Below are 26,613 nucleotides of genomic sequence, written 5' to 3'. Positions count from 1 at the left end.
CACGCCCTTATGCATGCATCATCGTGCCTCTTACACACCCTTCCCAACTCTTCCTCGTTCACACAGTACCTCACTCACACTGTCATTACCCTGCCCGGTGCTTCCTGCACCCACCTTGCAGTCTTTCCTTAGCCCTCCCTTATTCGTGCAGTGCCTCTCTTGCATCCCCACCACCACCGCACCCTCACACACACACCCCTCCAATCTTCTCTAGTACATCATCTCCACACCTCTTGCACACCATCTCCTCGCACTCTCTCTTAATGTGAAAATTCCAGCCAGTTTCCCCAGTGACTTCTCAGTTGTGAGTACCTGGCAGGAAGTTGTCTTGCCTAATGACCCTGGGATTCAGTTAATGATGGCAACCAAGACTGCAGGGATTGCTGTTGCTAAGCGACATGGTCGTGCTTTACAACCACATTGGCTATTGATGAAAATTTCTGTCTCCTGTCCCAATTGTTGTCGTAAGTTGAAGAACACCTGTATTTAAAACAAACGAGAAAACTTTTCAAAGTCTGCCTTTCATGTACATGGTCTTACCTATCCAAGTTCTACCGCTTTGAAATTACCTAATGCTATATAATATCAGATCTTTCATTGGGTCAAGAGGCAAAAGGGCTAAGTAGCAGATTGTCACACACCATCTCCCCCACATTCAAGGTCCATCTATTGAGAGCAAGAGTTTCTTTTCCCCTCAAGCAAAAGTAATCAAGACTTGGAAAAGAAGGATACCGTATATGCCGGCGTATTAGGCGACCCGGCATATAAGACGACCCCCGTCTTTATAGCCAGGCCGCATTCCTAGAACGTCGTCTTATACGCCGGAAACTACCAGTATTTCCGGCGTATAAGACGACCCCCGTCTTTGGCGCCGATTTCAGCGCTCGCGGAAGTCGTCTTATACGCCGGCATTTACGGTATATCAGAAATCAAGAACGCTTCCTTTTGCCAATATTCACATATACACACGTACTATTAATCCATCTACACATACAGTTCCTTTCTTTTTTTTCCACATATATGGTTTCTTAGTGTTCTGAGCAATATAAGTGGCAGACTTCAGGGACAGAAAATGTTGTCTGGTGTGAAACATTTTAGCATTGGGGGAAAAAAGGGACCCATTCTGTAAGAAAGTTTGCAGAGTTTGATGGAAAGTTATTGAAATGGATAATTCCATATCCCTGCTTTAAGGTGAAATTCACAATTTAAGAGATTTTTTGCAAAGAAAGTTGACTTAGAGGACTTGAACTTTCAGAAATTATGCATTCTCTGAACTATTTTTCCCTTAATATGATAAAAAAATCCTTACCTCTCTTGCTGTGCTCCTCGCTTGAGAATGTTTGTGTCTGAGTGGAGAATACTGTATTGTCAGGGAGACACAGCAGAAAAAGAATACTGTATATATAGGACCCTTGGTCTCTGCAGGTAGACTGCACTGCCTTTCAAATGATGGTAATTTATTGCCAATAAGTATCTTGACCTTTCGTTTAGGCATACTAGGTGAAAGTCAACTTTTGGATATAATCAGAAAAATAAACAATAGAATGCTATATAGATTACATGTAACTGCTTTTAAAAAATCTATTTTCTTGCTGAACAGAATTTCTTAAAAGCTTATTTTATCTAGTCTAATACTTTTAGTTACATAGGTTCCATCTTTTTCTTGATACCATGAACTTTATTTGTTTGATTAAAGATACATTTTCATTCTAGATTTGCTGGTGTTCTTCAGTCCATTTGTAATCTTCTTCATCCCTTCTGCTTGTTTTAGAAAAGATTTGTTATAATGTGCAAATCTTAATATGGAACAGTGAACATCTTAAAAGAATCTTTGTTCTTTTCTAGCACTAGCATTTTCATAAGTACTTGTTATCTTATGTTGGCAAAGTTGCTATCTTCTTTTAGTATTGAGTTGTTCAGTATTGTTAATTTTATTGTGTTCTAACCTGGAAAAGAACTCTCTGATGGCATGGATTATTTTGGAAGGAGGAATAGGTAAACTGATACTCCAGGATTCTCTTAGAATTTGACTTGTGCCATTCCAAAATAGCAGGGCCAGTAGCAAGGGATTATGTTTTATACCAGTGGTGGCGAACCTATGGCATGAGTGCCAGAGGTGTACTCAGACCCCTCTCTGTGGGCACACACGCCGTAACCCCAGCCTCGCCTCCCCTGCAGACCCCTCCTCACCAGCAGCCCCACCCAGAGGAGAGTCGCCCCCAAGCATGGCCTAACAGAGCAGTGCAGCCAAAGACATGGCATATGGACAGCTGGGACAAGACTCCGCCCTCGCACCGCATCGCGCACAGGTGATGCTGCAGGACGCAGGCGGACGGCGTGCCCACCATAGCACTTCTGGGCGATCTGCGGCGGGCCGTGGAGGCGGTGGGTGGCCCTGCGGGCGGGGGCAGGTTTTTGGCACTCAGTCTCTAAAAAGTTTGCCATCACTGATTTATACAATGCAGTCATCTGGAAAACACATGCCACTTCTGATGGCAGAGTAAATTAGCTGAAAGTTCTCAGTGTGACTTTAGTACTGTATATATAGTTAGAAGTGCAAATGTACCCAGTGAATCTATTGTGAGTATGTGTGGATGGATAAATCTTCAGCATTTTGTCTTGTCAAAAAAAAAAAAAAATCGCCATTGTTAATCTCTAAGGCAGGATTTTTCAGAGTTCTATGAACCCCTAGATTTCAGGGAGAACTTGATGGAATTCTGAGAGGGGAAAATCACTCAAACTGCTTCCAGGAATCTTTTTAACCACACAGGTTCAGCAACCTGAAATTGTTTGAAAAACCCTTTTGCAAAAAAAAACCTTAATGAGCTTCCAGCAAATTATAGTTCAAAGTAGTGGTTGAGATTGAAAGAGCATATTATGATTTGGAGATGTGCGGAGATGCATACCACAGCTGTCACGAACACTGTTAAGGAGCTTTTTATCTTTTTCTGGGTATCTGCTTCTCCCCTCTGCAGCTGATAACACAATTCTGGGGAAAGATGTATTAGGTTATCAAACTAAGTAATAAAGCTTTGTCAGAAAGAGGGGATACGTGCTTAAGAGAAAATTTAATTAGAAAGTGATGGTGCTGGATATGTTTAGAATTTTTCTTATTTTATGATTAATAAAACAAATTTTAAATGAAGTTACAGAGTACGTTCCTATGCAGCCATTTGGGAAAGGTTCAGTTCCTGTCATAGCGTTCCTTATTGTGAAAATTCTTGTCAAAAAAAAAAAATTGGATATGAAATTTCTTTTTTTTTTGGAGATTATTTTTTTTAATTTGGTATTTACTTACTTAGTTACAGCTATAGCTATTTGAAGAGTATATTTTCATCAGTCTTTTAATATAATTTTTATGAAAGATTTTCATATAAGTGAAAGTTAAACATGAAATTATATAGAGTGAAATTAAAAAGGGAAGAGGTAAAAGAAAAAGTAGGAAAAGCTTCTTTATAACAGTTGTAAACAAGTTAATTATCTCTCCTTTAAAGTTAACAATATGAATATTTTCATATTCACTCCTAATATAACATATTTTTTGGAATAGTCAGTTGTACACATAAAATTCATTATTTGAGCTCTTTACATTGATTATTTGATACCTTGCAAAAATCTATTGTGTAAAATCTATGTAGATCTATATAGCAGGCAACTATATTAATATAGTCTATGCAGACAGCAATTAATACAGTTTATGCAATCTCTTGGCTTCCCTTTTCTGGCCTTCATAATGATGAAACGGGGTAAGGCTGAACCTAGAGGAGTCATTTAGGATGCTATTGGATTTCCCAGTTAAGCAAAGCACAGAAGATACTTTTGGAGACGTCATGAATCCATTTATGCCACTGATTCAGAAACTTCTTTGTTTCTTATTTTAACCAATTTGGTAAAAAGAGAAATATTAAGAATATTTTCTCTTTGTGATTGACCATCTGATAAGAATTTCTTGAGGATAAAGTATCTTGATTTTGTTAATCCTATTAGTTTAATATATGGATACTGAATTCATTCCCTCAATGATTGTCATATTTTCTGTGTGTGTCTGTTTAAGACATACCAGATCCTGATACTGATCTAGCAGGAAGCTCCAGTAATTGATCATTAGACAATGGAATTAGCTGCATGCAAACTGTGCCAGTGAGAAAGAAGACTGAAACAGCTGCTCACTCCCTGTGTTAAACTGAGAACCTTGTTTCTAGGGAGATTACTGATCAACCCATAGTAAAATGGGTTGTTGGTTGTTCTGTGAGGCTTGTTGCTAATTCAGGTGATCTGATGTAGTGAAATTGCTTTCTTTGCATAAGTTTAGCTCTTCCACAATATTTTGTTTCTAAACATTTTCTGTATATAGTTACCAAGGCCAAATGTAATGCTAAATGATTCCCCTTTTCATTGAATCTATACCAATACTTGAATGTGCTTCCATTTGGCCCTTCTTGTAAACTGACATAAGTTTAATTTTCTTTCTTCTTCTGAACAGCTTCCTTCCTTCCTTCCTTCCTTCCTTCCTTCCTTCCTTCCTTCCTTCCTTCCTTCCTTCCTTCCTTCCTTTCGCTCCCTCCCTCCCCCCTTCCCAATAAAGTGACACTGCAGTTTACAAAATAGTAAAAAACAAATATAAAATCAGTTAGGCATTCTCTCATACATAGGATTTACTATGATTTGCTAAGTTTGTGGCTGAACCAAATTTCGTTATACAAAATGTAATATCTGTGGAAATAACACTGGAAGCTGTTTACGTGTGTCAAATTATTTCATTATAAAGAGTTTCTAGTTGTCCTTCAAATGGTACAAAAATTAGTGAAGATGGAATTTTTCAATCCAACCATATTTAATTATTAGATTTATATCCTGCCTTTTTTTCAGGAGCTCAGGATGGCACACATAGTATGCCTTTCTGCCTTAAATAAAATAAAATAAATAAATAATAGATTTGTGAGATAATGGTGCATAAGTTTTGAAAAGGGAATTTGGCTGTTTGCATTCTATACAAGTGTTCCAACAATTACAGAACAATTCTTGCTAAATTGGATATTTCTTGACAGTGGAAAACACATAGAAGAAGTCTATAAATGAACACAGTGAGAACGGAGCTTCTTTGATACTTTGTATAATCCATTGTTTGGCACTATATTCATGGAGTATAATGATTGTTTTATAAATTGTAAACTTTTAGATGATAAACATTAGGCAGATTTCCTGAGAAACAAAACTGCAAGTTGTAAGAGAACTATAATGTTTTTTTTTGGGGGGGGGGATTGTTCTGATTCTTCTTTGTCAGAGGCAAGTTCTTTTAGAAATCATGAAAAACGATACTGAGAGTTTTCTTAAATTGAAAATGTAATGCCATGAGCAATACTGAAATGTTTATAATTTTTTAAAGTTCTAAATAGAGAAAAAAATAATTTTATGCCTATATATTCAGATAGTCCTTGGGTTATGATGGTAGTTGGGACCATGATTTCCTCATTAAGTGATCTGGCTGTAAAATGCAGCATCACATGACCACATTAGCTTAGCAACAGAAATCCTGGCTGTATTGGTTGCTGTTGAAAATCCAGGACCTTGCAGGTCATTAAATGAAGACCTCACATGACCGTGTAGGACACGGGAGTCAAATTCAATCGTGTCACGTGGAGTAACAACAACAACAGTAATGATAATAATAAAGTTGGAAGGGACCCTGGAGGTCATCTAGTCCAACCCCCTGCTCAGGCAGGAAACCCTATACCAGTGGTTCTCAACCTTTTTAATGCCGCAACCCCCCAACCGTCATAAGTCGAGGACTAAACCGGTCGTAAGTCGAGGACTACCCAACTGGTCGTAAGTCGAAGACTTTCCCTGCCCAGGAGCGCCGCACATGCGTGGTGCCATCCCCTGCGCCGGCCGAGGCATAGCTGGCAAGTGACAGAGACGGAGCAGGCCGACCACCAGCTGGACCATCAGCTGGCCCAGCCCAAGGGAGGTAAGGCACCTGCCGGAAAAGGGGAAAAAATGGCAGACAGCCTTGCTTGGAGACCCCTGTGAAATGGTCAATCGACCCCAAATGGGGTTGCGACCCATAGGTCGAGAACCGCTGCCCTATACCATTTCAGACAGTGTTTCTATATATCTCCTATCATTTTATTCATTGAGTGTAAAATTGTGAGATACACATGCTATTTTTTTAAAGGACATAGCATGGAAACTTAAATTATCTTTTACTAATTTTTTCTCCAAAATTGTTCTCCAAAAATATTTTTATTGGAGTGTCTTGGAACATTTTAGTTCATTGTTTTAGCTCATATTTTTTTAAATTCCATAAAATCAGTTCAATTTCTTTGGACATACATATGTTTTTTTTTTCTTTTAATCAAAGTATGCAAGATACTTGCTGTTAGAACTCTGCTGGCTAAAGTATTAAATATGTTATAGAAGCGTGTATAACTTATGGTGGTCCAGGTGACTCTTATTGTAGATCAGGGTATAGCAGTAATCTGTGGTGGTTTTGCAGGCCTAGTTAGCAATAAGTTATGTTTAATTGCAAACCTTAAATTGACATTCTCTGCTAATTGAATGTAGATTATTTAGAGCAGTGGTTCTCAACCTGTGGGTCGGGACCCCATTTGGGGTCGAATGACCATTTCACAGGGGTCGCCAAACCACACTGTCCGCCATTTTTTCCCCTTTTCCCTAGCTGTCCTACTTCCTCTTATTGATGGCCACACCCACTTGGGGGTCACCACAACATGGGGAACTGTATTATGAGGTCACAGTATTAGAAAGGTTGAGAACCACTGATTTAGAGCAAAAGAAGTAAGAAAAAAGTAACTGCAACTAATAACTTATGTTTACTATATATTTTTCTTTAATATAAAATTCCTAAAATTAGAAAGAATTTGACCCGTTGGCAAGAGATTGTAAGAATTTTCTTTGTGACAACACATCAGACTAAAGATTGTAAGACTTTTTAAGTATAACTATTTAGAAATAATGCTTTGTAAGCTTCATGAAATAGTGTTGCACTTCATTATTTATCAGTGCCAATGACAAGAATTGATAACTTTTTAATGAATTAATCAACAAAGCTAAAGACTGTAGTGATTAGATCCTCCCCCAGATTTTCTCAAGCAAAATGGAATCGCACACACTATTTGGATGCTGCAGCCAAAGGCATTTGTAGCAGTTTATGTCTAATTCTTCATAGCCGATAGGAGATTGTTTCACTCTGTAGATTTAATATTCTTCAGATACTTTTAGTATATGGTAGCCAGATAATTTCCACTCTTTTTTTCTATCTTTGGAATTGGAGTATGTGTATATTGGGGGGAGGCAATCAGTGGAGAATTTTGTAGTTAATCTTGCATAATTCTGCATCTTCAAAGTTGGAAGATGTTTGATAACCCACGTGGCTTATCTGCTTATAAATCTTGTCCTTTTCTGAATCTCAGTCTCTAATGTCCCTGGGGAGGTTGGGTGGTACTGCAGGCCTTAATTCGTTGTCCTATTTGTACCTACAGCCTATACCCGTGGTAGTGAACTTATGGCACGCATGCCAGACTGGGCATGGAGAGCCCTTTCTGTCGGTGCATGCGCCAGAGGGACGCTCCCCTCCCTCTCTCTACATGCGCCTGACTAGTGGGAACTGTCCACGGCCACCTTCCTCCTCCATCCTCCTCGGTGACGTGCGACCCCCGGCGCTGTGACGACGGCTTCCCTGCCGTTGTTGGCCCATCCATGACCCCCACCTGCCAGGTGGGGAATTGGCAGGTCATCCCGCCGCGCGGCCCCATGCTGCCCACTCTGGGGTCCTTTCCTCCTTTTGCGGCCTCTGCCCGGCGGCCAACATGCCACCTGGCTGAAGCCAGGGACAAAGGCTTCCCTGCTCTCAGCCAGTCTGTGATCCCACCTGCCAGGCGGGGAATCGGCCCCACACTGTCCGCTCCAGGGTCCTCTCCTCTCACGACCTCTGCCTGGCAGCTCCCACCCCTTTTGCTTTTGGGTGCGTTGGGCCGATAGGGAAACTTCCGCAGCTGCGAAGGGGGAAGGCGGATTGCTGCCACGGCCATTCTCTCTGGGCATCCCGAGCGTGGCTGGCGCACCGCTAGGCCGGAGCAAGCATCGGTGCAGTTGCCACACCTAAGGGTCGGCCTCTTTCCACACCACCAGTTTCCCTCCCCAACATGTGGGCCAGGTACCCGAGACGTCCTCCAGGATGGCGGTTCAAGGCCTCGAGCTGCCTCGCATGGCGAGGCCCAGTATTTACAGCGGGCTATGGAGTCCCAGAGTCTGCTGGTCGAGGGGCTGGCAGGCTGTGGCTGCTGACGGACACCATGCACTCACTGGCCTCTGTGCGCGGGGGCTGATAGTATTAGGCAGCACCACTCTGGCCTCTGCCTCACCTTGCCTTGCCCCGTGGCAATGGCGCCCCCGCCCTGCCCCCTGCCTTGCCTCACCCCACAGGACGAGCCTCCTGCCCACTGCCCCACCCACCAGAAACCCCTTGGAACTCCCCCTGCCCAGCTCTCACAAGCGTCCCTCCCCACAAGCAACATCGAGGTGGCCACGCCCACCCTGGCCATATTGATCCAGTCTGCTGTGACCACCGCAGCCACGCCCACGTCCAATAGGACATGCCCACCCGGCACTCAGCGATAAATAAGTGGGTTTTGGGTTGCAGTTTCGGCACTCGGTCTCTAAAAGGTTTGCCATCCCTGGCCTATTCCATATTAAAAGGTTAGGTGTAGGTTATATCCTGCCCCACCCAGCAAAATATAATCCTTCTCATTGATTATGTTTGGATGGCAAGTTAACCCACAACTTTGCTTAGTATTTATCCTCCTCAATATCAAACCCTACTAACTCCTTTAGCAAATAGTAGCAAATTGCTACTTACCGGTTGCAGTGTACACAGTACCCAGAACTCTTATTTGTATCTGTCAGGGAAAGCTGGAGAGGAATGTTAAATCCAAACCCTTGGTTGTTCTTGCTTATCTTGAGAGGAGTAGGCAATAACAATGTGCACTAACATTATGTTTGGTCAACATTAAACAAATTATTGTTTGGTAAAGCTAATACCAAGTTAATATCATGTATGTATGTGTGGCACATTTCAGCCCAAGTAGATTTTATGGTGCTGCTTAAGAATGACTCGGGCTTCAATATTAAAGTCAATTGCTTCTTCAAATATAAATAGGGAGCCATCATTTATTAGTAACTTTGCAACAGTTGTTTTTCTTTTGGAACAAAAGAAATATATATTAGTTCATTTTAAATTGGATTTCTTTCAATTAAAAGTAATATTTTGCAAGCAATATGTATTCTATTAAATCTGGAAATGTTAGTATACTATCCTTACTATTAACACTATATAAAATAAGTGTTTTTGTTAAATACGTTGAATTATAAGGGTCTTCTATGACCAGCTTAATTGTTCTTCAGATAGCAACATTTTTATGAGGATTGTGAGCCTGTGATTTTGTGATTACATAATAAATCCCATGTTATTTACCATTAGTCATATTGTCAGTGACTGTTTTTACAGTTGACCAGCAAATTCGCTGTCCTTGATTTGCTTCCAAGCTGTCATTTTTTAAAACTACACTAATGAGTTTAAATAATTCAGACCTTATTTAGACTATCAGCGTTGCTCATTGAGTTTTGTCCGTTCTGCGTGAGAGAATGAGGATGGGCCAAGATAGAACTGAACAAAAGAAAGCAAATATTGGAAAACCAAAGAAAACTAGTATGCTTGCAGATTCTGTATTATTTCTGTAGGCCAAGAAAGAATCTATAGCTACATATGCAAATAATGCTAAACTATAATTCTTTGAAATGCTGGCTTGTGCTGGTGATTGCTGTTCAATCACCCCAGCTTCTATTCTTCTGCCTTTAGCCATGATGACTGAAGATTAAGGAACTATATGAAGTATCAATGGGAAACTTAGAGTTAATCTTATTTAAAGCAACGTTCTTTAGGCAGATTTAAATCCAGTCTATTTTGCAGTGGGAAAATATAATTTTCTTAAAACTTCAACTTTTCTGGTCAGCTTCAGTGGGCAGCCATTTGACCTTCCACCATTCGTAACTGTGGTGCTTCCCAGCCAAATGGATGTGTAGCAGTTGCATCGTTACTTAATGGACACGTGCCTGCCAAATTCCAGACAGAATGGAGAAAATACTTCTGGTTTACAGGTTGCTAAAAGGAGGACATCCATTATATTATTCATTACTTGTTGTAGAAGGTTTTACAAATCTTATGCTGATTGTAAATTTGATATTTTGCATCTAAATTGTATAAATCTTACAGACATTATATTAAAACATCAAAGCTGAAAGGTTTCTGTTTGCAAAATGGACAGAAACCATGACTTTGGTGGAGATTCGTAATAAAAAATGCATACTTACAATATAATAAGTAGTGCTGTAAAACATGGCAATATTATAATGAGATGTAATTATTGACCAGGAGAAAGTTTAAGCAGCTGGCAATCAAAACTAGGAATTTTATCAAACCTAGTATGGCAAAAAATAATATCATCTGCTCTTTATTTTTAAGATTAGTGCTATATTTTAAAAAATAAAATTAATTGAAGTACGTTTAGTTAGAATTTAGATTTCTAAAGCAAATTTATGCTCATCAGATAAGATTTTGATCTTCAAAATAATTTCTGTCATCTGAGAACAGATCTCAGTACTTTAGTGAAAGTTGAGCCCTTTGTGCTTGAACTTATTGCTCAGATGCAGATGATTATGCATTTTAAGTTTAATTTTAAAAGTTGTTTTGATAATATAAGAATCTTTTTATCATTTATGTATATGTAATTTTAGGATTATAGATTTTTATCTGTGCATTAATTGGAATTGGAATTGTCACCTCTATACCATTGCTGAATAAACAGTCTGATTTTATCCCAAAGCCTCTCTAAATTTATTGAGATCAAAATAGATAAATCACTACCAAATCTTTTGAAAGTATATTGATGCTAATACATGATTAGACATAACTCTGTTTGGCTTCTTTGTAGTGCTGTTATTCAGTTGTTCTTGTGGGAAAACCTCGAATAAGCCACTCCTTTAATCTATAACAAATGAAGCTGGATTCTTCCTCTTTAAGTTTAATGGCATCTTCCAAGAGCAAATCTGTTATGACCTTAATTTTCTCTGAAATGTTAAGCAGTGCCTATAATTTTTATTTAATAATAATAGAAAATCAATTCATAATTTTCATACAGGCACCATAGGTATCATGTATTGTGGTTTGTTGCTACTTAATTTGGTGAATTTGGGATATGGTAATTTTAGTTTCAGGCATTGAACCTTTCCATATGACGACTTATTGAAATACCTGTCTTCTATTTTATTAATATTCACAGCAGTAAGAATTAAAGATGACTTATGACATTATAAGTAGGTACAGTAGCAGCTGAATTGACAAAGTAATTCTCTTGTGCTGATTTTCCTTTCTCTTAGCATATGAAGTTAGATTTTATTATTGTATAATAGATTTCATCACCTGGCATGCTACATGATATATTGTTTCTGTTTCCCTAAAGAGTTGCAAATAAAAGACTTTTTTTTTAATTCAGAAGATTTGTTTTGAATTTTGATGCATCAAGATATTGAAGGAATGTTTTCTTATAGAAAATGTAATTGTGTCATAAAATGATAGCTACATCTCAGTCTACTTGATATTGATCAACAATTTGTACTTCATAGTAATGTTTTGTCTTGCTATATCAAGTGAATATGCATATTTCTGTGGAATATCCAGTTTTATAGGATAGGCAGTTCCCATAAGTTATATACTGCTAGTAGTACGTATACTGTACCAGATAGTTGCTTGTAAAAATAGTAAACCAAATGAGTCAGTATTGCACCATACCTCTATATATCTTGCTTTTTTTTAAATGAAGTGTTGTCCATATGGTTTGTCAGTAATGGTACTGAGATCCCTTTGAGCTTGTCTCCTAATCAGATGTATTGGTAAAAAATGGCAAAAATAGTAGGTTCTCAGGATTTAGAAAATAATTTTGAAATATAAATAGTTATAGAATATTTTGACTTACTTAATCATGTATAGAAGTTGGACAATGGGAACAATGAAAAGAGAACGTGGTATCAGATATGTAGGTGGGGCAGCCAGCTTGTTTGAAAATATAAACCAATGATCAGTTATTTTGAACCAGGAAATAGGAAAAATATATGAATATGGAATCTATTTAGCAAGTACTGTTCCTAAAGTATTTGCTTTTACCTATTGTTCATATAATGTATTGTATTCTTCACCTCAGCATCCTATTTAACTTATAATGCAACACATAATGGAATAAAAATAGATTTTCCATTTATGTTAAATTGCTTTTAATGTCTTTTTAAATTGCATTTCCAACAAAAATGTCTATGCATTAACTTTTGGTAAAAAATATATTCTGTAAATACAGAATGAGTATCAAATATATTTACAATTTTCTTTACAGCGTGGATCTGATGAGCTTCTTCCTTCTGGTATCACATACGGGACTCTTACGATGAGCAATCCTACTCCTACTACTGGTATGATTAAGAATGCATTTTGTGTATGCTCCTATAAATGTTTTCTCAACGACTTAATGTAGGGACAGATAAGGATGGTTGCAACCATTCCAATCTATTTTTTTTTAAAAAAGCAGATGGGTTAGAACTATGGGAAAAATGTCTTACCTGCAAGAGCCGAGGTGGCGCAGCAGTTAGAATGCAGTACTGCAGGCCACTTTAGCTGACTGTGTTCAGCAGGTCAGCGGTTCAAATCTCACAGGCTCAAGGTTAACTCAGTCTTCCATCCTTCCGGGGTAGGTAAAATGAGGACCCAGATTGTTGGGGGCAATGTAAATATATATATATATACATTGCTTACTGGTGTACACCGCTTAGAGAGTGCTTGCACTTAAAGCGGTATATAAGTCTCATAAATAAATAAATAAGAATAAATCAGTGACCATGTTTGTATGTACGGTATCCATTGTTTGCTTATTCCATTATATGAACTGAAAACTCTGGCAAAATATGAGACTGTAGCTTGTTCTTATGTTTTACAAGAGGAACATATCACAATTCTTTATTTTATGAGATGTTAATCATGGATTGAACTAGCTGGGCTAGTGTAGCAGACAGCTGATCCCATAGAATGGAAGCCTAGAAGTCTCAAGATCCACTCCCAGAAGCCTCTGAGTCTTCACATCCTGTTTATGTCTCCTGTTTGTGATAGCAGCTTAGTAGTTCCTGCTTTCCCCATCTGCTTTCCAGGGAGCACTTATCTGGCATCTTCTCCCTAACCTCAGTGTATATGAGTCAGAGGACTACCACAGCCTTTAGTGCTTTTCTGGCTATTAGAAGGTAAACAAAGCAAAATTACTTTAATAGTGTAATCTGTGGTCATGTTACATGGAGATATTTGCCTAGAAACTTCAGTTCACATTTCTTTCCTGGGAAGACAGAGCAATGGAGATATTTTTTTAAAGAAGTAAAATGTAATCCTCCCATTTTCAACTTTAAATACGAAAATACAAATAATTAATGTTGGTAGATATAAATGACATAGCTGTTTATATCCCAGTGATCCAATTATCAGCTTGAAAGAAAAATTATAAAAGTGAATACAGTGTTCTCCAGTACAGGAGATGGATAATCCACGGATGGGTTTTCTCTGTCTGCCTGCTCTTGAGACCAAGTAGCCAAAGCTTGACACGCCCCCACTTCCTGTGGAGTCCATTCTTAACTTGGTCTCTGCTCGGAGAAGACTCGTTTTGGCGTGGCTCTCAGCTTATCAGGTTAGACAAGAAATCCATTGATTGATTATCCCTTGATAATTGGCTTCCCCTTCCCAAAAAATTTCCACCTATAGGAATTTAACCACAAAATTTTCTGGGGATCAGTCCTGATCTCAAACCTAAAATTAAAAAGGGGATTGGTGGGGAGGGAAATTTCCCCACAGATATCAGCCAGCCCCAGGGCTCTGGGGGGTGAAAAGGGGGGGAAGAAGGCATCAGCAGAGACTACTTGCTGAACCTTTTCCCCAACCACTAAGTTTTCCTTGGGATCATCCCTGATCCTATATTAAAATTGAAAAAGGGGGTGTGGGGGGGGAAAACTCCCCACGGATCCCAGTCAGCCCCAGGGCTCTGGAGGTGAAAAAGGGGGGGGGAACAAAGGCATCAGCAGAGACCACTTGCTGAGCTTTTCTCCCCAACCTTCCAAGGGATTTTTTCCTCAAATTGGGGGAAAAAATAACAATCTCCAGGTCCGGATTCAAACTTGAATTCGGATCATCGGAGATTCCCTAGCAGCCCAGGGCAACCGCGGGCGCCATTTTAGTTGCCGTTTTCAGACAACAAAGGCAATCCCTGGCTGGGATTCCCTTAAAACGTCACAGCGCGCCAAATTTAAATCCCCGGGCACAAGCAGCTTCTGGGAGGCTGCGGAGCTTATCTTCAGAGGGAAACGAAGCACAGGAAGGGAGTAAGCCAACCAAGAAACGGAGGCTAGAGAACCCTCCTGGGATCTGCAAAGCCCTTTTTCAGGGAGAAACGAGCTGTGGCTGCCATCTCTTGCCAGAGAAAGGCAAACCGAGCTTAAGGAAGCTCTACATCATATCTGGAATCACTGATAGAGGCGGAATAGGAGCACACAACCAGCGCTCCACCCCCGATACACACATATAATAATAGGACAAAATATAATAATAATAAAAATAGATACATAAATTTTAAAAATAATAATAATAATAATTAAAAAAAAAATTTTTTTTTAAAGCTAAAAATTAAGCGACTGCAGGGCCAACAGGCCTAAAGACAGAACACACAATATTATCATCATCACCATTATTGTTGTTGTTGTTATTATTATTATTATTTTATTATTATTGTTGTTCCTATTATTAGTATAATAGTAATAGTATTAATAAGAATAAATTCCGCTCTAGGTGACCGCCATTTGATACCTGCTGTGTATTAAGTCAGGCCTACAGACCCTTTTGAGGTCGCCACTGATATTTTTTGCCTCCCTTTTCCTTTTTCTACTGGTGCACGTTGCCTGGTCACCTAAGGCCTCCGGGCGGAACCCAAAGAGTGGTTCCAAACGTGCCTTCGGTACCTCCCTCAGCTACCGTGACCTTAGCCCAGAGAGAATATTTTTGTTGTGGTCGGGTGATCAGGGGAACAGTCCTGGTACTTGTTCCAATTTCGCTCCCGCCAATACTTGCCTGCCTGAGCGTCTTCTCAGTTTTTCTGGGACTGCTCAAGCGGAATGGAGGGACCCTCGTTGCCTCAATCCATGAGCACGACCCCTCCACCTCCCAATTACGGCTGCAACACACCTTCTGACCAGAAGGCGGCAGGCAAGTGCAAAGCGAAGACAAAACACTCACTCAAGAGGCCCTCCAAGTTGGCGGAAAAGCAAGCCAGCCGTAGGCACCAGGCCCTGGAGAAGGAGTTCTCCAGAGCGCAGAGGCAGGCCCAATTGGAATTGGTTCAAATAGCGGCCACCGAGATGGAATTACCATTGGGTCCATCCACATCAACCCAGAGCGCGTGGTCCATTCCAGGAACACCGCAACCACTGGATCCGCCATCTACATCAGCCCAACAGACAAACACGGCGGCAGGCACAACCACTGAGTCCAACTCTCCACCTGCGGTCACCACACCCAAAGGTAATGACATAGGGGACATCTGGGCAGATGGACGGCTAGAGGCCCTATTAACCAAAGTGGTGGACCGAGCCCTAGCACAGCGCTCCGCCCACCACGACCAGGGGCCCTCCATCTCAGCCATGCCACACTCGGAACTCCCCTCAGAGTCCTCAGGCATTCAGGAACCCGTCTCCCCGGCCCAGTCCTCCATGAGTGGTTATTCTTCACCACAAGAGGAGGATCAACCTGGGATCTCTATGTCAGAGGATGAGGAACTTCCCCCTGAGCCCCCCTCAGGGGGATTATTTAATCCCAACCGCTTCCTCACGATACTACGCAAGGCCACAGCCATTGCGGACATGGGGACGGATCAGTTTTCTCAGCCGCAAGCGACACCGGCCACCACATCCAGACCCGTATTCGTAGAAAAGGTGACAACGCAACACCATATACCTTGCCCCGCCATTTTCCTGAAAGGGATCAAGAAGCCATGGGACTCTCCCGCTTCCTTCCCATCAGTGAGTGGTACGGACAAAAAATTATACAGCACTGCCACAGACCTCAATGAGGCCTTAGAAATTCCTAAAGTAGATGAAGCCTGGACCCCCTTGGTCTCCCAGACAGCCATGGCTGGGGACCTAGTGGAGGCCCTTAAGGCAGATGACAAAAAGTGGGAACAAGCCTTTCGCAAAACCCACCAGACAGCGGCATGGGCCATCAAAGCAGCCACCTCGGCCTCCTTTTTTGTCCGGGCCACCCTCATCTGGTTGCAACAACTACAAACCATAGTTCCTATGGAGGACATACGAACACACCAGGACCTGGCTAAGATGGTAGCAGCCACGGAATACGCTGCAGACGCAACGTTCCAATCGGCCATTTTTTCATCCAGATCCATAGCATCCAACATAATTGCCAGGAGAATGCTATGGCTAAAACACTGGCAAGCTGACACCAAGGCTAAGTGGCGGCTAGCGACCGCCCCTTACTCAAGCAACGGTCTGTTTGGGGAGGCCTTGGACCCCTATCTTGTAGAGAACAAAGACAAGCGGAAGGTCATGGCACACTTGAACAAAAGGTCAGACAAACGTACCACACCTTACTTTCGTAGGCAGTCCTTTCGCCAACCGACAACCACGCCTATCAGTCAGGCACCCAAGCCATTCACTCCCAGGCAGAACAAACCGTACGGCCGCCCCTACGACAGACCGGGGTTCCAGCCCAGACAACAAAACCAGTCGAGACGACCCTTTCGTGGAACGGGTCGTCCGTACCGGAAGACAAAATGACTCCTACATAGACCTACCCATTGGAGGAAGACTAGCTCACTTCTTCCACCAGTGGGAGCAGACCTCCACGGACAACTGGGTACTACAAACCATCCAGTCCGGGCTGTCCCTGGAGTTCCTGGTCACACCCCCAGACCGACTCATCAACTGCTCGGTCTCCAGGAACCCCACCAAACGCAAACTCATGCAGGAGGCCATCCAACACCTGTTGGACATTCAAGCAATAGAACCGGTCCCAGCGGAATACAGAGGCAGAGGATTTTACTCCATCCTCTTCGTGGTTCCAAAGACTTCAGGAGGATGGAGGGCAATCCTGGACCTAAAAAACCTCAACCGCTACATCACATACAAAAAATTCAAGATGCAATCCCTTCAGTCCATCCTGGGAAGCATCAGAGAAGGAGACTTCCTGGCATCGATAGACCTCACGGAAGCCTACCTTCACATCCCCATCCACCCAAACCACCGCTGGTTCCTACGTTTCTGTTACGGGGGAAAACACTTCCAATACAGAGCTCTCCCCTTCGGTCTATCTTCGGCACCCAGGGTATTTACCAAGATACTAGCAGCGGTAGCCGCCAAACTGAGAAAAATCCCAATACGCGTCCAATGTTACCTAGACGACATACTAATCCAAGCAACATCCCTACAGCTCAGGCGGACGTAAGGACCGTCATTCGCGTCCTCCAATTACACGGATTCTCAGTAAACTTTCAGAAGAGCCAGACAGTTCCCTCGTCCAGGCTGCTGCATCTGGGGGCCATGATAGACACAACCAACTGTATGGTCTATCTCTCCCAAGACCGGGTGGCCGGCATCAGGGAACTGGCTCGCTGGGTTCACAGGCAACGTTCAGTTCCGATACTAACACTTTCCCAATTATTGGGCAAGATGGTGTCGGCCATAGCCATTGTACCCTGGGCCAGGCTCCACCTACGGGAACTACAGTGGTTTCTGCTCCCGTACCAACGGCAGAACACCAGCGCATCCAACCACCTAGTCAGGGTCACGGCACAAATCCGCAGGGCGCTACGCTGGTGGTGCTCTCGGGCCGTGACCAAGGGGTCACCCTTCAAGGAACCAGTCAGAGTTACCATCACTACAGACGCCAGTCTGTATGGTTGGGGAGCCCATCTGGACTCCCAGTTTGTACAGGGACGTTGGTCCGCCACGGATCTGAGAAACAACATCAACTGGCTAGAACTCAGGGCTATCCACCTAGCCTTGCAACAATTCAAAGACAGAATCAGAGGCCACCACGTTCTAGTCCTAACAGACAACGTAGCAGCCAAGGCGCACATCAATCGGCAGGGGGGGACCAGATCAAAAACCCTGATGACAGAGTCACGACTCCTATTCAGCTGGGTAGAGCCCAATCTGAAGTCACTAAAAGCGGAACACATATCGGGGGTCAACAACCAGCAAGCGGACTTCCTAAGCCGCACCACAGTGGACCCTTCGGAGTGGGGGCTACACCCGAACTTGTTCCTAGACATCTCCCGCAAGTTCGGGTACCCGATCCTCGATCTGTTCGCATCATCAGACAATGCCCAGCTCCCCAGATTTTACTCTCGTTACTTCAACCCGCGAGCAGAGGGGACGGACGCTCTGAGAACTCAGTGGCCTCAGGGTCTGCTTTATGCCTTTCCCCCACTACCACTCATACCGGCGGTCATCCGAAAGCTGATTCAGGAGCGGGCAGAAGTGATCCTAGTAGCACCATATTGGCCACAGAGACCGTGGTTCGCCGACCTGATGAACCTGTCTCAGTCGCCCCCATGGAACATTCCCCCTCATCAAGTGTCCCTACACCAGGGAACCATCAGTCACCCGGAACCCCAATGGTTACAACTGACCGCCTGGCACTTGAGCGCCAGATAATGGCACAGGAACTATTCTCTCCCGGGGCCATTACCATAATTCAAGCTTCACGCCGTCCGGCAACAAACCGCATTTATGACTCCACTTGGAAAAATTTTTGCCTTTGGTGCAGGGAACGGCAGTTTGACTTACACAAACTCTACATCCCTCAGATAGTAGATTACCTCTTGGAGGGACTAGACAGAGGCCTCGCCCCCGCGACCATCCGCAGGCAAGTGGCGGCCTTGTCCACCCTCCTCACCTGCACGGATTCGGTTCCCTTAGCTCACCACCCCAGGATCCGCGCCTTTATCAAGGGCGCCTATAACACCAGACCTCCAGTAATTCACAGGTACCCGTCCTGGGAACTACCGCGAGTCCTTCACGCACTCACTCGGTCACCATTTGAACCATTGGCGACCGTTTCCTTGCGACACCTGTCGCTAAAGGTGGCGTTCCTGATTGCCATCACATCGGCCAGACGAATTTCGGAACTGGCCGCACTGTCAGTCAGAAACGACCTATGCATTTTCCACAAGGACAGGGTGGTCCTTAGGTTAGATCCTGCCTTCATACCGAAGGTGAATTCACTCTTTCACAGGACACAGGAAGTAATTCTCCCAAACTTCTGTCCAAATCCAACACATGACCGGGAGCGGCAGTGGCATACATTGGACGTCTGCAGAGCCTTGCGGCGTTATATAAAGCGTACAGAACCCTTCCGCAAATCGGAGGCCCTATTTGTGTCCTTCCAAGCGGGCACCTTGGGGCGGAAAGTTTCCGCGGGCACCATTGGAAGGTGGATCCGAAGCTGTATCGCAGAAGCTTACAATGTATCATCCCTGCCGCCCCCAAGTCATCTCACAGCCCATTCCACCCGAAGCGCTGCAACTTCGGCGGCATGGGCTACCCAGGCGTCAATCGAGGAAGTTTGCAGGGCCGCGACATGGTCCTCGCCTTCCCCGTTTATACGACACTACAAGATAGACCGCTTTGCATCGGCGGACGCCTCCTTTGGTAGGAGGGTCCTTCAGCAAGTTGTCTCAGAGATCAATCTACCGGCCTTGATCTGTTTCCCACCCCTTGGGACAGTGAGGCTTTGGTACGTCCCATCCGTGGATTATCCATCTCCTGTACTGGAGAAGGGGCGTTGGTCTTACCTGAACGCCTTTTCTCAGTACGGAGATGGATAATCCACACCCACCCCAAGGCCAGCAGGCCGCTAGTAGGGAGCTGAGAGCCAATACCTCGTCAATCATCAGCCAATTCGCCCTCGTTAAGAATGGACTCCACAGGAAGTGGGGGCGTGTCAAGCTTTGGCTACTTGGTCTCAAGAGCAGGCAGACAGAGAAAACCCATCCGTGGAGTATCCATCTCCGTACTGAGAAAAGGCGTTCAGGTAAGACCAACGCCCCGTCTCAGCAGACCCCCATATAGCAATGGTTGCATACAAATGGCATGTTCACTCTTGAGAGAAGAGATACTGCAGTTTAATATTACAGGGAACAGAAAGATTGTAAATAAAACAATTATCTTCATGCTCACCCTGAAGAATGGGAAGAGGTGAGGATGTATACAGAGAAATATAAACACCCAACTTGACTTAATATCACAAAAGTAAAGAATCTAATTGAAATTCCTGGTTAGATCACGGCCAAAATAGCAATTTGCTGAAGCAAAAGTTCATCTTGCTTCATTATTTGAATGTACTGCAGCTTTTGAGGGAGATTCCTCTTTAAGCAGGAGCTGTGAAAAAGATGATGTATCCCAGTTAAATTCAACTTCAGTCCACGGATTCATGACAAAGTGTTTACCTTCAGGTCTGCTCCTGGTTTAGTAAAAGGACAAGTCTATTTTTTTCCAACAGAAAAGCAGAAGTAACCAGACTCTATACAGGACCCTGAGCGTGCATCTCTCCCAAAAGGGAATGTCTATTGTACATATGAGCCTAGGAAAATGAATATAGGTTTCTGTACCCACAGCTTGTGCAGGCTACAATCACAAATTACTGGAAGATGGAATGTTGTTTTGAGAATTCTATATACTGAAGTAGTCAGAATTTTGAAGGCACTCTATTTGGGAAAAGAGGCTGTGTTTAACCTTGCAAATTAAATGAGAGAACCTTGTTATAATAAAAAATAAGTCTCGGAAAGCATCTTCACATGTAGCAAATACTACATTTTGAATCCTCTCTGTTAACCATTTGGAACGTTAAAATTTGACACAAAATGGTTTCTAAAGTTCCTGGTCTGATCCCAGGACAGATTAGTCTGATACCGTCAGACACATGTATAAACCACTTCCAATTATTGTATTTTCTCCTCGGTAATTTGCTAGCCAGTTTTCTAGGCAGGTTGAGCAGCAAATGGAGTCATTTTCATTTAAATTGGAGACCTTAGTAATGGCAAGCTATTTCCTGCAAAGGCAACCTGTGATTACTGTGCATGTGCCAAGTATGCATTTCTGGCAAAAACTGACAATGCTTGCTATTGTATTCTTTTTCAAGATGCACAAAACCTTATCTGTTGGTGTAGCCATACTACTGTATATTTTAGCAAATGACCATAATATTGCTTAATCGCAGTTAATTATTTTTTGATTTTCTCATTCTTAATCATTTAATCACTTTGATTTTTTCCAGCACTGTTATTCCTATACCTATGTTTAAGTCCCCAGAAGACAATCAAATCACTACATCCTATACTTGTAAATATTTCTGTAGAAGAAGACTACTAGTAGCTGATTCTGCTTTCATAAATCTTCTGACTGTTGGTTCAGTCTGTTTGCAAACATGCCAAAACAAAACAAAGTTCAGTGAAATATGCTGTGCTGCTTAACTAATCATAACTAGAATTGTAAATTTCTTGTGTTAATTTTTTTCCTATACTAAAGCAAAAAAAAAAAAGGTGAACAAATTAACAAACAAGGTACAAGTTACTATTATTGATTCTAGTTAATCTGAACCAATTTTAAATTTTGGAGTTTACACAGCAATCACCCTTTGTACTAGGTATACTTTATATGCTGAAGCACTTTGTGTATATGTTTTAGCTAATGGGAATGACAACAAGAAATTTAAAGGAGACAGATCTCCCTGCTCACCTTCTCGAGTTCTTCATCTGCGTAAAATTCCAAATGATGTCACTGAAGCAGAAGTAATTTCTCTAGGTGTACCTTTTGGCAAAGTTACTAATCTCTTGATGTTGAAAGGAAAAAGCCAGGTATGTGCAATGTTTCGCATCATATAAGCAACCACAGAAAATAAAGTGATGAATTTGGCTGATACCTTTGGAATTATTAGTTTTCACTATCACATCAGCAGTGGCACGTAGGTTTTGGCTCAGATAATAAGTTAAATATCCTTACTTGAAACTCGGAAATAACTTCTAAATGAAACTTTATTTTTTTAAAAAAATATCTATTTTACTTTATTTTATTCAATTTGTTGTTGTTAGTTGCGAAGTCGTGTCCGATCCATTGCAACCCCATGGACAACGTTCCTCCAGGATTCAATTTGTAGGGCTACTCATCTCAAACAAGTGACTCTGGGCCACGAACGATCATAAAATAAAAATCTGAATTATAACTACAATCCTAAAAAATAAATACATACAGTGGCCAAGAAAAATATTTCAATCTGTAGATATTAACATAAACAGGAAACGGGGCCTTTCACATACATGGGACCCCACACTTGGGCACATTAGTGGTTTTTAAGACATTGCAAAAGGCCAAAGGGATCAGGGCCATCCTAATAACTCAGAGAATGTTTCCGAGGGCAGGTACCACAGCAGAAAAGCATGCCTCCTGGTCCCTGCCAGCTGACATTCCTTGGCTGACGGGACTTGAAGCATGCCCATCTTGCCAGACTGGATTGGGCGGATAGAAATAATTGAGAGAAGACAGTCCTCAGGTAACTTGGTTCCTGTCTACAGGTAGTCCTTGACTTACAGTCATAATTGAGACCAAAATTTTGGTTGTAAGTTGTAAGGCACTCACACATCCATTTTGCTGAACCACTGCAATCCTGATTCTCCTCATTGCAGTCATTAAGCAACTGTAAGGCTATTATGTGGAGTGCATAGTGCCAGAGTGGTGGAGGTGCTTTGCAAATGAAAAGGTGCTTTACAAATCATGTTTATGCAGGGATGTCAAACTCGCAACGTCACGTGACGTGTCGCAACATATCGTGATTTTTTTGCCATTACCGGCAATGTGGGCGCGATTTCGCTATGATGTATCTGGCCCGCAGGCTGGCAGTTTGACACCCTGTATTAATGTGAATAAAGATCCTTTTTCAAAGCATTGAAGAAGTTGCATCTTTTGGAAAGCTCTTTGGTACCTTAAAGTTTCTTATTGGTTCTTAGTACGTGCAGTATCTGTGGAGTGCCCAGCTTCTTCAATTTGATGATAATCTCAGGCAACCCAATAAAATATCCATGCAAATCTGCTAAAAGATTTAGCTCCTTTAATGTTTGAAAGGGGCAACTTCACCAATGCCTAGACAACTAAATCTTTCATATGTTTCAGACTCCCTTATTTATTTGGAGGAGACTGGATCCAGATTTACACCCAAACATTTGTTTTGATTTTGTGAAAAGGTATCAGTTTCAGCATAGTTATTTGATTTTGAAAATGATGCTATATATTCTAGCCCAATGTTTCTCAACTTTGGCAACTTTGTAAAACTTGTGGATTTCAACTTCCAGAATTTTCCATTGGCATGCTGGGGAAATTCTGGAGTTGAAGTCGATATGTTTTAAAGTTGCCAAGGTTGAAAAACACTGCTATACCCAATCAAATAGGTGGCAAGAACTTTAAATCTAATTCAAAATTAGGCCAAAAGCTATCCTAAGAAGGGAATCGGAATTCAGCAGTTGCTTCAAATATTCCCATAAAGTTTATTCTTCTGGAATATAGTTCCATTAAAACTATTAACTGCTTGTTACGTCTAATTTGTGAACATTTTTATTGTTGCTAAAAGTTAACAGCTACCAGCTTCATGAATTATTTAATTGTATTTAAAATATTCAGTGTCTCAACTAAAAAAAACACATAATTCATGATTTGAAGCATTCCACTGGAATAATTGCAAACTGCATTTTGTTTTCTAGTTATGAAAGATGTTAATTAGAATGTACAAAATACTGGGTAGATTTCATACAAAATGAGAAAATGTGGTTTCATATAATTCATGTGTTCCAAAGCTTAGTATTGAACAACATATCACTCTTTCTTCCTGTCTACAGTAGATGACAACCATGAAGTTCAGTATTAGTTATAAGATACCATCTTATAAAATAAAGCACCATCCCTTCAGTATTTCTTACAAGAAAAAAACTAGGTTTTTTGTTCTATTGCAGCAAATTAAAATTTTTTTTGCAAAATCATTCCTGCTGTTGTTTTACCATTTAGAATTGATTAAAAAAAACCTTCATTAGTTTTTAGTAATGCCCTTTTGCAGCATAATATTATGCATTTAGGATTGAGATGTGAAAGTAAATTGGATTTAGTTATATATTTATAAATGTGTATTTCCATAAAAGCAGCCTATGTGGCCACGTCAGTTTGCTAGATGTCTACTTGGCATAATCAAATACTGGCTTGGCCAAGTTTTACAGCTTTGCTTTTTTATTTTTTAAAGAAAATTTTATTGATTTTCTAGTTTTACATTTAAATATTTGAAAAGCAACGTGCAGCTGAATTGATCAATAATCCAATAACATTCAAATATCTTTAGTACAGATCACAAACTATTACATTAAATATTTCCTCTCTTTTGCCCTTGGTATTTACTATCTCATATTTAAATTAATACAATTCTTATTATATCAAATAAATAATAAATTAAATAAAAATAACTTTCTTACATTTATCAATAATTTTTGGTTTGTACATATCCTAGTTATTTTAACATTCAATCTTTTTAGACAATCAATGTCCTGGTTAGTTTTTCCCAATTTTAGTTTCCCATTAATATTTAAATTTAACGTTTACTATTTATAATTTCCAAGTTTTAAATAACCCCAATTCCCTTTATTCATCAAAGATCTAATGTTCACCATCTTACATCAACTGATTAATAATACAATATAATATTCTTATTTTCTGGTAATTTCCAAATATCTTAAATTTAGTAACCAAAATTTATCTTATTTCAATATTTAATACTTCCTCTCCTTTTCTCTTAATATCTACTATCTCATATTTAATTTTTATTATTACCACTAAGTAAAAAGATATTTATAACATTCATCGATAGATTTTTAGCTTATATATATCTTAATTACCTTTACATTTAAACTTTATAAGCAAATCAATGTTCAAATTTAACTGTTAATATTTATACTTCCAAGTTTTAAATGACCGAAATTTTCTTTATCTCAACTCATAACAATATCTAATATTCAAAGTACACATCTTATCTATTTGAGTATATTCTATTTTAATTCTCACTAATAAGTCAAAACCCCAATTTTCTTCAGTCTTATTCTAGCTTTCTTTCTTTGCCAAATCGTCTTCCATGTCCGTGCTTTTGAGTCATCAAATAAATCTCCCTGTGTTGTTACGTATATTGTTTGACATAGAAAAAAACATCCAGCAGCCATTTTTTTGAGAGGACTAACAAATCGTCTCTCTATTTTTTCATCTCGACATAGTTGTCTTGAACTGTTTATCTTCTCTTCAGTCTGTTCTTCTTGATCCTCAGGTTTCTTCTGATTTATGTAGGAAGTCTTTTCCCCTTTCCATATTGTCAGTCCCTTTTCTGAATTTTCCATTGACTGTATTTGTTGATCCAGTTGAATCCTCTGTCATAATATTTAATTGTTTCACATTTTCTGTTATATTCTGTGTAGTTGATTTTTTAGTTGTAATCAAAGTTTTGAGTTCATGTATCTGGGCTGACATCTTGTTCTTTTCTGTAACCTCTTATTTCATCAGTAGCAGTAAGAATAGTTTGGTAAATTGCTTTCAACATAACAGGTTTTACAGCTTTATTATTTATATCGCTAATAAAGAATTGAGAGCCAGTTTAGTGTAGTGATTAAGCTAGAAATTTGGAAACTGTAAGTTCTAGTTCTGCCTCAGGCAGGAAACCAGCTGTATGACTTTGGGCCAGCCCTAGGAAGGAAGCAGTGGCAAACTACCTCTGAAAAGTAACTATTTGAGGTAGTCACCACAAATCAACACTGACTCAAAATCAGACTCACAGCTCCAACAATCCCCCCCCCCGCCCCCGAAACTTTCTTTTAGGCAACTACATTTTTAAGTGAGAAAAAAATAGAATTAACTTTGGGGAGGGCTTGATGGTAATACTAGTGCAGTTTTTGCTACTTTATTTCTATCCTTTATGAACTGCTGTAATTTGTATTGACTTATGGTACCTTAGAGCAAAACAGTGTCATACATGACAGTACTGCAGATGACACCTGTATGTATTGCATACTTCCCCAATTAGGGTAGTGGTTTTTCAGTCAAGATATTTCTCTTGTCTTTCAGGCTTTTCTAGAAATGGCTTCAGAAGAAGCTGCTGTTACTATGGTGAACTACTACACTCCTGTTACACCTCACCTTCGCAGTCAGCCTGTTTATATTCAGTATTCCAATCATAGAGAACTTAAGACTGACAATCTACCCAACCATGCTGTAAGTATGCTACTTCTGAGTAAAGTATATGACAGTGATGGCGAACCTTTTAGAGACCGATTGCCCCAAAACATGATACTATCATACAAATGTTGGCATTGTATACTTGCATTCTAATTTCTGATGCAAGTAATAATTTATGCTATTAGTGTGATAATAAAGTCATGC

At 40.9% G+C, this 26,613-nt stretch overlaps 1 protein-coding gene across 6 annotated transcripts in view; it reads left to right on the top strand.

Moving 5' to 3' along the window:
- Positions 1-26,613, top strand: part of PTBP3 (polypyrimidine tract binding protein 3) — a 64,025-nt gene that overhangs the window by 17,763 nt on the left and 19,649 nt on the right. For 2 of the 6 annotated variants that reach the window (XM_039334415.1, XM_039334414.1), the window contains 3 exons: positions 12,462-12,537; positions 21,850-22,019; positions 26,299-26,445. In XM_039334415.1, the coding sequence (XP_039190349.1) occupies positions 12,513-12,537; positions 21,850-22,019; positions 26,299-26,445 (342 nt within the window). In that variant the 5' untranslated portion in view covers positions 12,462-12,512. Of the gene's footprint in view, positions 1-12,461; positions 12,538-13,228; positions 13,357-21,849; positions 22,020-26,298; positions 26,446-26,613 lie in introns of those variants that run through there. The other 4 variants (XM_039334416.1, XM_039334418.1, XM_039334417.1 and 1 more) reach the window with 4 other exon arrangements.

Source organism: Crotalus tigris, unplaced genomic scaffold (assembly GCF_016545835.1).
Source record: "Crotalus tigris isolate CLP2741 ecotype Arizona unplaced genomic scaffold, ASM1654583v1 scf7180000017630.2799268, whole genome shotgun sequence".
In the NCBI taxonomy this organism is placed as follows: Eukaryota; Metazoa; Chordata; class Lepidosauria; order Squamata; family Viperidae; genus Crotalus; species Crotalus tigris.
Note: the sequence above shows the minus strand (reverse complement) of the source record. Positions and strands in the feature narration are given on the sequence as shown.